The following is a 17594-nucleotide window of genomic DNA, read 5'->3' on the forward strand; positions in this document are numbered from 1 at the left end:
AAACACTGAATCTTTAGATCTTCATAGGAATACAATAAATAACAACATTTTGGGATAATGTGCCCACAGTTGTTTCTCAATTCACAGGACTGACTGAAGCATCCCATCATACTTAGCATTCACACTTCATGCTGTGGAATCAGGAAGAAACGGCCTTGTTTACAGTTGTATCTTCTAGCATTTCTAATCATAAGTGTGATAAATATGTGCTATAATACGTGCAATTCTCTAAAATTGAAAATAAAACCCCCAGGGCACCAAAGCTTCATGTTAAATTTGGACCTGTGATTCCTTCTGCCTGGGCCAGCTCTACTTCTTTCGCTGAAGGGAATCGAAAGTAGGGAGAAAAGGCCTTTTATTACAGAGATTTGAAAGTGAAGACAACTCTTCCCACCCGGTTCTTTGTCAGAGAAAAGGAGGAAAGATAATGTTCTAGCTGTCAGCAGATGTCTGACACTTGAAGGAGAATGTCCTCACAATAGACGCGCTAACAATATCCGCAAAGGTCATGACGGAAGTCGAGAAATGAGGAACATTTGTCCATTGACTATTTCAGTGACCTCCTTTCGGGCTTTCTTTTCTAAAAATGTGGCAGCTGGGAAATTCATTCGGCATTTCGGGTGTCAGATCGCTGCGTGAAGTGCAAGTCAGAGGTGTTGTTATTTGCAAAAAAAAAAAAAAAATACCACCCCCTTTTGGAAGCCGAGCCATATTAAATGTCAAAAGACTGAAAACGCTGATTTTTAGGAAACCAAAATTTAGAAATGGAAAATGGAGATATGTGTTAAAGGAGTGTCAGCACTGAGACCTAACCATGACAGTCACGGCACTTAAAACGTTGGAACAGCTCAAATTAAGCATCGTGTAAAACGAAGGACTTTATCTTAGCCACAGGAGACTCTGACATTCTATCTTTTTTCTATTTTCTTTGCAGGCTCACCTCGTAGCAGCTTTTGAGAAGAGTTTAGGGAATATGACCGGCCGACTGCAGAGTCTGACCATGACAGCAGAACAAAAGGTATGACCAGTAATTGCCACTGGGACCCGAAAGGGGAGAGTATACTTCACAGAACGCTGAATATCAGGAAGGTGTTAGTGCCTTAAAACAATACCACAGAGCACCCATTCTGCGATAAACTGAAGCCATGAGTACACGGTGCCATTTCCTTTCCAGCTGTAATCTAAAGACACAATCAGATTGTCCACATGAGCACAAAGAGACACAAATGCACACCAAGTTCTGAGGTACAGGTCTGTCTCTTTACCTCCAACTGCATCTGTAAATGAAAACCAAATGTCAAGAGGAAGCTTTGTGTAGGAGAATTCAAATATGCTCATATTGTTATGTAGTTAATACGAAATGTACTTAAATGAAAACTTTCAAAAATGCGTGGTCCAGAACCCTATAAGTAAATCATGGCTGTAAGCTGACACATCAAGAAGGATGCCTAGAAACATTAGAATTCCGAAGTAGGAGACATGAGAATGTACCAGTTATGATAGGAACAATTTTAAGGGTTTTTTGCGTCAAAAATTAGTGGGCATCTGAGATGCTATGTTTATTTGAAGTAACATTACTTCAGTTACATCAAAACCTTAAAAGACATGCGAAGGATTCTATAGTGTTGAATAAAGCATACTAAAAAGAAGGGAGCAGAATTGAGCTGTCAGAGGCACATACATTTAAATATCCTGATTTGGCAAGAAAGATGATGGTCACTCTCCTATGAAGACCAGTTTTCTTTCCTGTTGTTTGTTCTGTGTCCTTAACCTTCTTGTATTGTTGACAGAAACTGGTGTAGTCTCTGGAGCTCATGGAAATGTTTTATAAAAGCTGCATATATACAAAGCATTGGCCGATGTCCCTGTATTCATCTGATTCTCATACAGATCTACATTCTAGGAAGTTCTGGATAGTTTCAACTTGTGCCTATAGGGAATATTTGCCTATAGGGATAATTTCAGTTTTGTGTTTAGCTATTGTGAGGTGTTGCATTATCAAGTTTTGTAAGTGCATGAAACTTGTTTTTAGAAAATATATGAATAGTCAAATTAAAAGGTATATAATGTAATATCCTTGTATAATTACCTAATACAACCAGGTCCACTAGTTTATTTTAGAGCCTAGATTTCTGCCCACAACAATATTCTGTCCAATTTCATCAAACCTTTCTAGAAGATTTCTAACAAACCCCTCCATCCTTAAACTTCCCTCTTTCGTTTCCTTCCCCTTTCTTCGTTCCTTCCCTCCTTCCTTCCCTGCCTCATCTTTTTCTCTCCTATCATTATCCCCTTTCCTTCCCTCCCTCTTTTGTAATTTCCTTCTTTGTTATGGATTGCTACTTCACTGTGTAGCTTAAGAACCCAGAAAACATGATTATAAGGTCCTTTATAAGCCAAGCATGAAAGAATGTCTAATAACATTGGAACTGGAAACCTTGAACATGAAATCTGACTGTGTCTCTTAAGAATTATCTAGTCTTAGCAAAGCGGTGAGAGTGTACACCTTTAATCTCAGCACTTAGAAGGCAGAGGCAGGTAAATCTCTGTGAATTCAACCATAGAGCAAGTTCCAGAACAGCCAAGGCTGTTATACAGAGAAACTCATCTTAAAAAACAAAACAAAATAAAATAAAACAAAAAAGAATTATCTAGTCTTGAGATAGCTTAACCTAAAATTCATTGGTTTAACATTTGGGTGTTCTTTTTAATCACGGATATCTCCCAAAGTCACAATAATAACAAATAAGTACCTTGTAGGATCAACATGAAAAACAAGCAAAATATTATGCTTGCATCACGTGTATTAGGGCAATCTAGAAATATCATCTTCCTGCACATTCCTCTTTTTTTCTAATAAAATTCCAAAAGGGACTGGGGAGAAGTTGGGGTAAATCTTTTGCCGTGCAAGTATGAGATCTAGAGTAAGGACTCCTCCAGAACCCAGTATAAAAGCCAAAAGTGTATGAGGGCCTACTTATAAGTAGGATTATAATCCTACTGTGGGAGGTGGGTGGCAGAAACAGACAATTCCAAGAACCAGATGGATATACATACTAGATTCAAGTTCATCAAGAGACGTGAAATACATAAGGTGGAGAACAATCTAGGAAGATAACCAACATCAACCTCAAACCCTACCCATCCATGTACACATGCATACCTACATGTATACACATATGTGCACATGTACGTTCACCACGCACAAATATATGTGCAAAAGTGAAAAAAAGAACATAAACTAATTCATATCTGGCATATGTTGGGTATATTCTGAAAGTACTGATTAGCATTCATTGGAACGTCTTGAAGAAAGCAAATTCAACAGTGACTCTTGGCAATTCCTTCATATTTCCTTTAACTCTTTTATATGTGTACAAGTAAAATTACCAATAGAATTCTGTAAAATACACAAGCATGTTAACTTATAATATCTGAAGACTTTTGAAGTCAAGACACCGTTAAGATTTCTATGTTGGTTTATCTTAGCAGTCCCAAGAATCAAATGTCTCTCTGCAGTCAAAATAGTCAAAGAAAACACAATAGTATATATAATCTCTGTATATTCCATCTTTACATGACTTATTTTTCTTCCTCTATTACTTTTCCTACATGTGTATTCTGTCTCTTTAAAGATTTTGGTTAATTTTTTTTTTAAATTTACTTCTTTTTATAACTCTCTAAACTCTTTTTCTTCTCTCTCCCAAGCCTATGTACATTTTTTAAACACACTGTGTCTCATTTAGAGGTCTTTTATGTCTGAATTTGTCTTTATTGTGTTTCTGTAATTATTTTCTGGCCAGCAGTGCACGTTATTTTAATACTAAGTGGGCATGGTGAGGGCCAACATGGCCCTGCCTGCTTGCCCTGCCTAGTCCAGCACGTTGAAGGTCCCTTCACTGCCTCTGAGAGCCATTTTCATCGCCCCATTTTTAGGCACAAAGTGGGTCTATGATGCCATTAAGCAAATTGTAACAGTCCATTCATAGACCCCATTTAAATGCTCTGGAGCCTGACCTGTCAAAAGAGTCAGAACCATTTCTGCTGCCAAACCAGGAAGCTGTTTGAAACCACGCATTTTGTTTTGTTTTGTTTTGTTTTGTTTTGTTTTGTTTTTTTTGCTACCACTGAATCAAGAAGAGCTTTCTTAAGGGAGCGGTAGCACACCACCAGCACAAAAATTTGGCTAAATTTTGTTGTTTTGTTTGTGTGTGTGTGTGTGTGTGTCTCTCTATAATTCCTTTCCAAGCTTTCTCAGGTTTTACGTGGATGTAGTTAGCCACAAAATAGAATTCCTTAATATAAGGACTTTTGTTATTATATACATAGTACACTTCAAATAACATCATCAAAATTGTTGGAAATTGTCCAGAAATATCATCTGTGATATTGCCTTTACGACTTTTAACTAAGCATAAAGTAATTCCTCTTCAGTTCAGAGCTATACAGAGACATGAATGTTGATAGCTTTCTATGCATCTCAAATTTGTGAATTCATATTTATTTTTCTTTGAAGAAATCTATAAAATAACTTGGACTATGGTGTAATTCAGTGACAGAAACTGCATCAAATCAAGAGATGAATGTATGCAATGTATCTAAACCACATGGACCAGTCACAAAACCCTAAATTGAGCAGCTTTCAGGGAAGCTAAGGAACAAAGAGAGATTTCTTGGTGTGTTTTGTTCTCATTGTCTGACCAGAAGAGTATGATTTAGATTGAACAGACTAACATCTTGGCCCTGGATTTAAGGATAAATGTATCTCAAGGGTTCTTAAATTGGGGTCATGAAATAACAGAAGACAAAACACATTGTTCACTTCGACATTTTTCTAAAAGCCGAGGGCATAACATTTAATATTTCAGGAAAGGCATTTGCCAGGGAACTAAGATAAAAAGGGTATATCACTCTCTGATCCAACAATCTTAAGAAAATGCATCAAGAATATAGAACTGTATTTTTAATCTCAGTCTCTAGAGTTTCAAGGTTCATTTGCCCATTTAGTATTTCGGCAAATTTTTATTAACTTCTATGAGGTAAGAAGAAAATAATATGAATTTTAAAAATAGGTAGATTTCAAGGCAAATGCATAGAAGACTCTGGGGAGAGAAGAATGCTCTCAAGAAAACCACAAACTAAACTCCATTGTTAGGAAGTAAAGACAGATTTAGTGTAAAATTGAACAGCCTTGCCTAGAAGGTTCAGTTTTTTCACAAGATTTGTTGTCAAGCTTGTAGGGTTTTTAGTGGGACTTAATGAGAAGTTTTGAAAGAGGCCAAGAACAACTAGGAAATGAGTTTGGAAAGAATATCAAAGGCTAGTATCAAGGAAATACTTGATTACTTTGGTTTTGAAGCATTTCAAAGATGATATTTCTAACTTGTATAGCCTAAAATATATATGGCAACTATCCAAATTAGAAACCACATCAAAGTATATTTTTACATGGTCTACAGAAGGCATGGAATCGTTATTGAATTTATTACAGGAATTGGAGAGAGACAACAAAATACTATCTGACATCTTAATTCCTAGGCATCCTTGTGGAATTAGTCAGACCTGTTTTCTCTTGTGTTTCAGAAAAGAAGTCTGAATGACTGTATTGAACAACAGACTAAACAGTCATCTGTATGACATAGTTATTTCTCAGAGTATTTCCATAAAGGCTGACCAGTGACTCTCTAGACTTAAGTATTTTCTGTTGTCCACAACAAAATAGAGACCGTTTGAAGACATTTCAGATTGTCTTATGATTTTGTCATCATCTGTTTCTGGAATTCATTACTGACCATAGTCCTTATGCCCCCGTCTCACCAGCAAGGAAGCAAAAGAGAAGTAGGGGTGGAGATACATGTACGTGTTTTGAGGCAACATTGTAATTTCAATGCATCACAGTAATCCTGGAAAAATATGCAGGAAAATCAATATGAACAACCAATTCTAATGACAAAAGAACAATGAGGGCCAGAATAATATTGGAAATTTTCTAAATCCTATTCAAATATTTAAAGTACTTTTTGTTAATTTCTATTCTTCTACCAGGGAAGAAAGAAAGGGAACTGTGACTTCCTTACTACTCAGTAAAGATAGTTCTACTTACTTAGCCATGCGAGACTTTCTGTTTATAATACACTGTGAAAGTTTTGATGTTTTCATATAACACCTGTACTCCCTAGTTGAAAACACATCAATCCTATTATATGTGAGTAGTAAAGCTGAAATTTTTTTCTTCAGAGAACAAGTACATCTATTGCGTGTAAACCAGAACTTTTCATAAAATCACTCCAGCATTATAAATTGAATTATAAATCAATCAAAAAGAATGATCTCTCAGCAGCAAAATAAGATATTCCATTAAATGGTATAAAAGGGACCTCTTTTATTTCATTTTTCTGACAAGGGTATTTCATTTTGGCCTGTAAGGGAAAGAATATTTGGCAAAAGGTAAACATCATATGAAATTCTCAAAAAGGTCATGATTGTAGCTTGAATGACAAAATGAGAGTAGATTTCATTATTGGAAATTTTTGAAGATGTGGGAAATAAGAAATATAGTTTTGAACAGATCATATCCATCCTTATGGAATTTAGCTATCAGTTTAATTAAAATCTTACAGAATTTGTTATAGGCAGTTATTTATGCTTAGAAAGCTGCCCTGAAGAAATACTAACATGAATTCATATCAGCTAGTTTTTAACAGATAGAAGTTTTCGAAGTCATATAGTAAATATATTTCTTACCTTTTTATCCTTCACTTAGTTTAACTAAACCATCACAGAAAACAATTGGTCTGTAGATATCTGCCATTTTCAAAGTAAACCTTAATTTTACAAAGTGATAATTCCTCTAAGGTGTATTAAATGCATTGTTACAAAAAGGCCATATTCTATGAATATTCCACTTTTAATCACTTTTAAAGGGTTAGACAAAAAAAAAATCAATGTAGTGATGCACATCTTTTATCTTGGATTTTATCCTGGCACTCTAGAAGCAGAGGCTGGGGTATTTCTGTGAGTTCAAGGCCAGTCTGGTCTATAGAACTAGTTCAAAAACATCCAGGACTACATAGAGAAAAACTCTGTCTTGAAAAAATAAAGTTTATAGAAGAGACTTCTCTAGAAGAGATTAAAGCTTTGGCACTTAAATAACTCAGCTAGCTCAAAATTAAGCTCAATTATTACATTTGCATAAGATCTTATTTCCATTTCTTTCTGTAAAGCCAGAGTCAAATATTTTAAATATTTTAGCAGATTTTTAAGTCTGCAGCATAAGCATCATTGGTTCCAAATCCAGGGATGAAAATCTGACTTTAATTAAAATTTAGCACTCACCTAAGCACTGGTTATAAAATTGATTTTTAAATTATGTGAATCTATTTCCAGTAAATACTTTCTCTCTCCAGGGTTTCAAGTAGAAACATCAAGTTTTAGTAAAATTACTTGTAGTAATTGAACAAGAGACACAAAGCAGAAGTTGGGGGAGAAAAAGTTGTTATGACATACGGGGTTGTAAATTGTGTCTACAATGTGATATGCTTCCTTTACGAGAGATGAATGGTTACAGCAAATTATTTCAAATCTATATATAATTTCAGTAATTTCCTTCTAATTTTCATTATGAGGTTTGTATTTACAAACTGTTTAATGTTCACAAGAGTTTATTTTTCAATCTAACCAGTGTCCATCACGAACACGTGATATACTCAAGCAAATAGATGTATAAAAGGCAACATGATGTTCAAGCCTGTAACCCCAGCACATGGGAGGCCAAGACATTGTATTGTTGCCTGAGCAACAGAATGAAATCTTTTCTCTGAAAAAAAGAGAAAAAGAGAGAGGGGAAACAATCACGAGACACTGATTGTGTATCTATTCTAATTTCCCGTGTCGTTTCAAGCAATTGCAGTGTCTACCTAAGATTAGAATCATTACTCGACATTTCAACATATGAGGCAACTTTCTGCAACGAAATTGCTTAGCTTTTCCTTGTAATCTATGAGACACCGAGAAAGGACACTGATATTATTTATAATTTAATATATAACGTCTTTGTATTTCCTATGTTTCTATTCACTGCTGCATGAAAATAATATCAGGGTTCTAAGGTGACTTTAATATGCCCTCTGAACACAGTAAGGTGACAGTTCAAAGAAATGAGTTTCGAATGAGTGCCAAGATTTATGCTTAAAGACAGAGAATCAATTCCCAAGGTACAAAGCATTTCAGACAAAATCTAAAATCAGGGTATCCATTGGACACCAAAGGCAACATAGTGTTATGTTGAAATATTGAGATTTAATATCTAATGTTCCCAGAGGTAATGCTAAACTGAGTGACGGTTTATCTTGCCTTGCTTTGAAGGGATCAGTTATGTACCTCCCTTTGAAAGGATTGTGGACTCCTGAGATTACTTTTATAGGATAGGATTGTTAAAATTCCTTCTTTAGCTAACAAAAATTTAGATACAATTTGACAAGGTCAGCCAAGACTCCAACTCCTTCAGGAGTATAGGGCCAAATACTATCAAACCCATTTGACAGGAAAGTATTAACAATGACCTTTTATTTCTTTCTAGACATTAAACTACCAAATTCTGCTCATTCCACAGGAATCGGAACTCATAGAACTACGGGAAACAATTGAAATGCTGAAAGCCCAGAACTCTGCTGCCCAGGCGGCTATTCAGGGTGCGCTGAATGGCCCAGACCACCCTCCCAAAGGTATACTTCAAGCTGTGCCCTGTGCCACCCCATACTGTAAACACGGGCATGTGATTAGTTATAGTAGAGTTTTACTTACTCAGTGGTGCCACCTTTTATAGTAAGTAATATAACTGCTTCGGAATTCCAAACCTTGTGAACGTTAGCTTTCATTATCCAGTAAATTTTAGATTATGGAATTGTAAGCAGTCATGCACACATTTTTCTCTGCTTGAACTAGTACGTTGAAGCTGGCAGGTTGAAAGTTGGTTAATTGTCTGACTTCAAGCAAATCAAGTCTAAGAATGGATATGATAATCAAGATCCAATGTACACTGGGAGCAAGGTCTTATGGGAAGGGTCAATGAGAAGGTACAATTCCGGTAGCCAGGAGTTTTAATGTGACAAGGAGCCAGATAAAAGTGTATCAGTACTATGCCTGTGTGATTTTTTTGCCACCATGCCGATGCCTTGGAACACCGTGGAAAAAATGCTCATTTTTTTGACGTCCTAATTCTTCTTTACCTATGTTCTATTTGTCCTGACATCAGCATGTTAAAGTACATTGTTCTTCCTTCAATTTCAAATCCTTTTCTAAATCCTAAATGCCTTATCCCCTCTTTTCTCAGCTCCAGACTAGTTCTGATGAATAGTTTTGCATTCTTTATATGTCTCCAATTACTCATCACTCTTCAACCCACTGGGATGACACCCCCTATTCCCACCCTTACACCAAAAGTATTTTGTCCAGGACCAATAGTGACATATGTAATACTTAATTCATTAAATATTTCAGTTTCTTGTATTAGGTAGGAAAACAGATTCTGCTAGTGATGCCCAAACCCTCACACTTGAAATGTTTATTTTTCCAAATATTTATGCTGCCCTACATTGTTTTTCATGCAGCATTTTTTATCGCCATGATATTTCATACATATATGTCATTATATTTTATTCTTGCTTCCCTCACAGTCTGTCTTCTTTTCTCATCCTTCTTTTCCTCTTTCTGGTCCGCTATCTTCCTGAAAATTATTCTGTCTTTACCTAGTGTCTGTTGGTGAACGTATAGGCTAGCTCTTTCTCTTGGTTATCAGGATAGTGCCATGTAAACATGGCTGTGCAAGTATCTCTATGGTATAATGACTGAGAATCCTTCAGGTATATACCTTCAATGGTATAGTTGGGTCTAATGATCTGTTACTAGTTTCTGTGAGCAACTTTCACGCTTATTTCCAGAGGAGCTGTAGTAGTTACTTTGTACCTGTTATTGTAGACCAGCTACCATCCTCCCCTCTCCCTTGTCAGCGTTTACCATTGACATTCTTGATAATAGTTACTCTGGCTAGAGTGGAATCACAGCATGTTTTAATTTATATCTCCCGATGCCTAATGATGCTGAACACTTTATCAAATATATATTGGTTATTTTAACTTCTTTCTTTGAGAACTAGCTATTCAATTCACTAGTCCACTTATCAATTGGGTGAGACTTCTATTTCGGTATATAATATTTTAAGTTTTTATATTTATTATTTATTTATGAGTGTCTTGCCTCAATGGATATCTGAACAAAACATGTGTGCCTAGTGTCCACAGAAGCCAGAAGAGGTTGTTGGGTCCCATGGGACTGGGCTGACAAATGTGGGTGCTGTCACCTGGGTGCTGTCATGTGGGTGCTGTCACGTGGGTGCTGGAAATCAAACAAGGGTCCTTTGAAACAGCAATCAGTGATCTTAACAACTCAGCTATCTCTCAAGGATGATATTTAATTTTTGAAGTCCTTTATAGTTTCTATATGTTAGTTTCCTGTTGTGTTAAATCCCAAAATTTAGTTGGGATAAATGTCCTACTATTCTGTAGGCGAGCTCTTTATTTTGCCTGATGGCTTTCTTTGTTGTACAGAAACTGTGAAAGAGCACACAATCCCTTGTGCCAACTGCTGGGATCATTTCCTGAGCTACTGTGAGATTTCTATTTTTTTTTAATTCCTTGTAAATTTTTCTGTGGTAAATACCCATTAACTCTTCTGTGCCCATTTTTAATTTTTGGTATCTTATATTCTTCTTCATTATGATTCTTACCATATGATGTTATATATTCTATCTAAAAGTCTGTGAATTTGTCTACTGCTCAAGCTACAATTATTGCTTTTACTAGGAACTGGTCTACTATGCCTTTAAACCAAGCTCACCTCTTTTTTTTTTTTTTTTTTTAATTTATTTATTTATTAAGGATTTCTGCCTCCTCCCCGCCATTGCCTCCCATTTCCCTCCCCCTCCCCCGATCAGTCCCCTCCCTCCTCAGCTTGAAGAGCAATCAGGATTCCCTGACCTGTGAGAAGTCCAAGGACTGCCCACCTCCATCCAGGTTTAGTAAATTGAGCATCCACAAGCTCACCTCTTAATGCCAAAGGAGAGATATACTAGGATGTCTTTGGGTTTAACTCTGGCACCTGAAGATCAACATTCTGTACTTGCCGTCTTTCCTCTCAGACTTTTCTATTCACCATCCTTTGTCTCTGAATATTACCATCTTTCCTCTTTTATAGCCAGAAATGGTACATGTCAGTCATAAGCACTGTTCTCCTGATTCAATATATCTATAGGTTTATTGACTCCATGCCTTCAATAGCTCTTGAATGTTCTCTCTTCTCTGACTTTATCACCATCCTCCATCTCTCCCCTGAACTCTGACTATGGACTTCTACATAGGCTCAATGTTTCTTTACTTCTTCCTACGTATGGACAGGGGCTATAACTCAGCCATAGAGTGCCTATCTATCATCCACAGGGCCCTAATTCTAATCCCTAATACCACACAGATGAAAAATCTTCTACAGAGTACACCAGTGGTTCTCAACTTTTCCTAATGCTACAACCCCCTAATATAATTCCTCATGTGTGGTGATCCCAACCACAAAATTATTTTTGTTGCTATTTCATAATTGTAACTTTTTCCCTGTTATAATTGGTAATGTAAATATCTGTGTTTTCTAGTTTTTTTTTTTTTTTTTGAAGCATCACAACCCATAGGTTGAGAACCACCGGTCTACAACATCCCTCACATCAAAGCCAGAGAAGTTGTGTAAAAACATGTACTAACCAGGACTCCATTGTCTACTGTGAGAAATTCAGACTATTAAATATGACACTACATCTCCTCACCAGCTTGACTCACTCAACAAATATTCAGTGATTCGTAGTTCTTGAATTTGCCTCTTGCTTTTGTGCTATAATGTGCACTCCATGTTGAAATTGTTCTCCAGCCTGAACTTCTTATTATACCCTGCTCACTTCTGATATTCTCCTCTATTTGATAAAAATTAAAACGTTTTAGAAAACTGCAGGATTTAGCCAAAGCAGGCCTCCTAGCCACCTAAGCTGGTTCAAGTCCCCTGTGATATATTTCTGGGAAAGTATTTATATTTATGTTTCTCCCCTATACCTATTAAATCTATCTCCTTAAATTTATGCTAGAAAATTTTTTCATTAGTATTTTGGCTGTGGCAATACCTTAAATGTGTAGGAGTGTCTTGGTTAGGATTTCCATTACTTTGAGGAGTTTCCATGACCATGGCAACTCTTATTAAAGGAAGCATTTAATTGGGACTGGTTTACAGTTCAGAGGTTTAGCCCATCGTTATTATCAGGGGAAGCATGGTGGCAGGCAGGTAGACATGCTGCTGGAGAAGGGGCTAAAATTTCTACACCAGGATCCAAAGGCAGCAGGATGAGACCTGAACCCTTAAGCTTGGCTTGGGCTTGTGAGACTCAAAGCCCACCCCCTCAGTGACAAACTTCTTCCCTCCATCAAGGTTACACCTACTCCATTGAGCCCACACATTTTAATAGGGCCAGTCCCTATGAACCAAGCATTCAAACTCATGAGTCTACAGAGGTCATTCCTATTCAAACCACCACATGGAAGTTTATCCAAAGTTTATAGAAAGGAATAACAAAATCAAAAATTATATGGTTGAATTTAAGTTTTACAAAAAAAATACGTAAAGGGGTATACTTACTGTGAAAAACAGACTTATTTTCTTGAGCTACTTCTGCTAAAAATTCAGCAACTTTCCATGTAGGGAAGTTGATTTATATGCTGCATGGAAAATTACTGCATATTTAAGGCTTATCTCAGAGCTATAATAAAGCAGCTTATGTTCTAAATCTTCGTGTTGTAAATAGGTCCAGAAGGGCTTTAAAAAGGCTTAATCCTTCCCTTAATACAACACAAGTCACTGAAGTGAGGCTTTCTGGAATGACGCCTTTTATCTTAGGCAACAGGTAGCTTACTGTATCTTCTAGAATTCAAATATAGGAATTTTGTTGCTTGCAAGTGTGGGCTGGATAATCGGTTAGGTCTAAATTCACCCAAAAGCATTAAAAATGTTTAAATATTACACCTTGAGAACAATCAGAAGACAGAATAGTTGAATATGTAGCAGGATTCATATTTCTGAAGTATTGAAACATCATTCAGTCCTATTACTACAAACATGTTGCTTGTATTCTATTGACAGCCAATGTTGCATGGCGAAAATAGTTGCCTGTCCAAGCCATGCAGCTCTCACTGGTTATTCAGCTGATGGGGTTGAAATGCTGTCTTTGAAGGTTTGAAACTGCAGTTTTCTCTACATTTTGACATCTGGCCCTAGGATAAATATATGCAGCGAGGTGACACTTTTCTACACAGGCCAATCTGGCAAAAATCCCATCTCTTAACCCACTGTTGTTCTCTAAATTTTTATTTTTATATTTTGGTTTTTTGAGACAGGGTTTCTCTGTGGCTTTGGAGCCTGTCCTGGAACTAGCTCTGTAGACCAGGCTGGTCTCGAACTCACAGAGATCCGCCTGCCTCTGCCTCCCGAGTGCTGGGATTAAAGGCATGCGCCACCACCGCCCGGCTTTGTTCTCTAAATTTTTATGCTATATTTATTACCAGTCTGATAAGTAAGCCTATCACAAAGATATGAATTCATTTATAGATATGTCTAAGTTTTTGTACATGGTATTCTATTTTGCCTTAAATAAAGAAATAGATATAAATAGCTAGTCTACTAGATTACATGACATTTAAAATAGAGGAATACAAATACATCCTTGAATATGATTATATTTGAAAAGTATAATAAAAATGTTAAAAGGTTGAAAGTTGAAAGTATGGAAATTTTCCTTTTCTTTACACAGATATAATATCATTTTATAGGAGTTTTTCCTTAGTTATCAACTATTGATTGGTTATTTATAATATATACAATATATGTTATATATAATAATTATATAAAATGTGATATTTATATTATATATGTTATATGTTATTTATACAGACATGTGTGTGACTGTGTATGAAATTGGATAACAGTAAATACTTTTTAGAATAATTTGTTATCCACTGACATCTGCTAGTCTTACCTTTTATAAATTTGATAACTGAATCCAACTTTATTTCACACTATTATTTCTATGAAAATGTTTTTATTGACAAAACTAGTTATATTGTATTTTAATTTATTTTATTTCTCTTGAATTCTTTTCTTTCTTTGTTTTTTTTTTTCAATACATTCCAACTGCAGTTTTCCCTCCCTCCACGACTACTAGGCACCCCCCCTCCTCAAATCCACTCTTACTCTGCTTCCCTTCAGAAAGAACAGGCTTCCCATAGAAACATTTTAAATGTTATATAGCTATTTTTGACACCCTACAAGTCCCATCAAAATTTGTATTTGTTAGGCTAATCTATACCAATGCAAATTAAATGCACTACAAGTTATATCCTAAAAGCAAATTTTTCTTTACAATTGTCTTAGTGTCTCACTGAAAATATCAGGTTGTTGTAAATAGATAAAATTTCAATATAAGTTTAATTCTAATATATCTACCTACCTGCTATAAGCTAATTCCTTGGGATGAGTAGATGCCTTTATAGAATACTGAATACCAAAAGCTGTTCTCTTCCAAATATCTTCTCTAAGTTGAAGTACAAATTAATGTAGCACCAGTGGTCACACCATCAGTTTTCATGTGTGTAACTGTGTGCAGATTATATTTAGTAGTTAAAGACATGTTATTGTTTTAATAATAAAATTAAGTACATCAGGACACGCCCAGCATTGCTATTGCTTTTTTTTTTTTTCTGAGACTGGACTTCTCTGTAGCTTTGGAGCCTGTCCTGGAACTAGCTCTTGTAGACCAGGCTGGCCCCGAACTCACAGAGATCTGCCTGCCTCAGCCTCCCGAGTGCTGGGATTAAAGGCGTGCACCACCACTGCCCAGCTGCTATTGCTTTTCATTTTACTATTCTTTGTTGGGTCAGGGACCAGGGATGTGCTTATAAGAACTGTACTATAATAAAGTTATTGTCTGTTTAATTTACAAATAGCCACTTCCACTCTCTCTGGCACAGGAATTAAGAACACATAGATGAAGAGTTAGAAGGGGGAGTTAGTTTTATCTGATCAGGGGTTGCTTGGAGGTTTTTCCTCGCCCCTTCTTTAACCTTGATCATATACAGACCTTCTTTGCAGTTCTTGCCCCTCACCTATGAAATGAAGAGTTTGCGTGCATGACTTGCAAGGAATGTTTCAGCAGTGGTCTGGTATGATTCCATTAAGTGGAAAGTTAATGAATTTGGCCTTGGTACCTTTATTCATAGCACAAATATTAGAGAGACAGAATTCATTCTTCACGTTTTGTGAATTTCCATTTGCTCCATGAAACTAATCGTTAGAAACAAATCATTTTTGGAAGGGCTGTCTAATTAGGTATTGGTAAAAAAATCACAGAGCTGAGCCATTCGGCTTTGGACTAGACTCAAAACTCTTCAAACCTCTGGTGCCATGGGCCCATTTGAGATTCTCATTGACGCTTCATGGGTACGACCCAGTTAATTAAAACAAATACAGTTATACTTTATTAAATACAGCAGACCAAAACTGCACTGCAGTGGGCTGTAGAAAGCCGTGCTTAGCTGGAAAACCACACACCCTCTGCCTGCAGACTGAGATGGTGAGTGAACTTGACTCCCTCTGTCTGTTGCTAGATCTCCGCATCAGAAGACAGCATTCCTCTGAAAGCGTTTCTAGTATCAACAGCGCCACCAGCCACTCCAGCATTGGCAGTGGTAATGATGCCGACTCCAAGAAAAAGAAAAAGAAAAACTGGGTAAGACATCCCCTCTGGTGAAAGTTAGAACTTAGGATGACACAAGGACTTAGCTGTTTATTTGGGGCTGGGGGTGGAGGGGTTAGAAATCTCCAGCAGTTGACAGAGCCCCATTCAGATTCTTGACTTCTAAAGTTAGGCAGACGTGGCGCTGAAGGGCACAGAGGCTGGGCTAGGATGGAGATCAAGGGTGGGCCTTCCTTATCACAGTGGAGATGAGGAAGATTATGATTAGGATGAGGATGGTGGAAATAGAGGTGGGAGAGGGAAAGGAGAAACCTTGAAGCCAAAGGCCTCCTCAACCCTTGGACTCTACAGAATGTACAATGAAGAAAGTACCAGCCCATAAGAAATCAAATGCGTTAGTTTCCATTGGCATATATGTATTTATCTAACAGAGCATAATAGGAATACTAAGTAGACCATAGTGGGAATATAGAAATGAACTCTAGAAGAACTATGCATAAATTTACTAGAGATATTTTTATTATTTATGAAAATATTAATCAGACAAAAAAGGTAATACAGTAAAGAACAGAATTTCTATCAATACCTTGAGACAAAAGTCAACCTTCATACAGATAGAAGCTTTTTGAGGACACTCAAAGCAAGTTGAGACTTTTACTGGTGATTTTCTGGAAATAATGAAAACAAATATCTTTTTGTTTCAAACAAATGTTTATGCAGGTAATATTTTAAAATACTGATCAGCCTTCATTCCCTTGATTTGTAATTCTACACTCTTTCATATTTCTGCAAGGTGAACTCTAGAGGAAGTGAGGTGAATATGTAACCGTGGACATTTGGCATGCATCTATACAAAACACCCTACCTCGGCATGAATGCTATTCATTTTGGCAGCAGGCTTTTATACCTTTTAAAAACAGATTACCTTGTATGTCTTTTCTTTGTGCCTTTTCATTTTAATCTCAAATTTTCAAGAGAAGTAAAACCACTTTCTGAATAGAGCTGTAGGGGATACCAATTCTGGTTTTGAATAGTCTTGTTATTGGAAATCTGAATAGCCACCAAAAAGAAAAAAATCACAATTAATGAAGTGTCAGGTGAATTTGATTTCATTTTGCTTTTTAAGTTTGGACTGTCAGCAGGACATGACTTGATTGTGGCGCTAAAGTGGCCATTTAAAACAAATTGCCTTGAAGAGAGAAGCCTTGGGAACAGAGATCCCTTCAAGGTACTTAGTTTTAAATGAGTGCTCTGACAGCCATGCCCTTGACCTCGCGCTGTTCAAAAGCCCTCCATGTTTGCGCTCTGCTGGATTAATACAAGAACAAAAGGGAACTACAGAGCACAGTATTGATGTCTTAGGGATACTGTGCTGCCATTGTTAATACTCTGCTTACATATACTCACCCCAGGCAGTGGCTAGGATGGCGCCTGCTAACTAACGCCCCACAGCCAATAATCCCTCCGCATTCAGATGGGCAAAAGGGTAACTTCTGTTCTCCTTGCAGCTGAGAAGCTCTTTCAAACAAGCCTTTGGGAAGAAAAAGTCCACGAAGCCGCCTTCCTCACATTCGGATATTGAAGAGCTGACAGATTCCTCTCTGCCAGCATCCCCCAAGCTACCCCACAATGCTGGCGACTGTGGTTCCACATCCATGAAGCCCTCCCAGTCGGCCTCAGCGTAAGTTACTCCCTTGGTATCATTCTGACCAACTTTTCAAAACTGACTTCAGCCAAGGCCAGTGGCTACGTCCTAAATGCA

At 36.9% G+C, this 17594-nt stretch overlaps 1 protein-coding gene across 5 annotated transcripts in view; it reads left to right on the top strand.

Moving 5' to 3' along the window:
* Nav3 (neuron navigator 3) overlaps window positions 1-17594 on the top strand; it is a 714280-nt gene that overhangs the window by 660436 nt on the left and 36250 nt on the right. For all 5 annotated transcript variants that reach the window (XM_026784582.1, XM_013350349.2, XM_026784583.1 and 2 more), the window contains 4 exons: window positions 935-1018; window positions 8612-8723; window positions 15744-15865; window positions 17341-17513. In XM_026784582.1, coding sequence (XP_026640383.1) covers window positions 935-1018; window positions 8612-8723; window positions 15744-15865; window positions 17341-17513 — 491 coding nt within the window. The remainder of the gene's footprint in view (window positions 1-934; window positions 1019-8611; window positions 8724-15743; window positions 15866-17340; window positions 17514-17594) is intronic.

Source organism: Microtus ochrogaster, chromosome 24 (genome assembly GCF_000317375.1).
Source record: "Microtus ochrogaster isolate Prairie Vole_2 chromosome 24, MicOch1.0, whole genome shotgun sequence".
NCBI classification, from domain to species: domain Eukaryota; kingdom Metazoa; phylum Chordata; class Mammalia; order Rodentia; family Cricetidae; genus Microtus; species Microtus ochrogaster.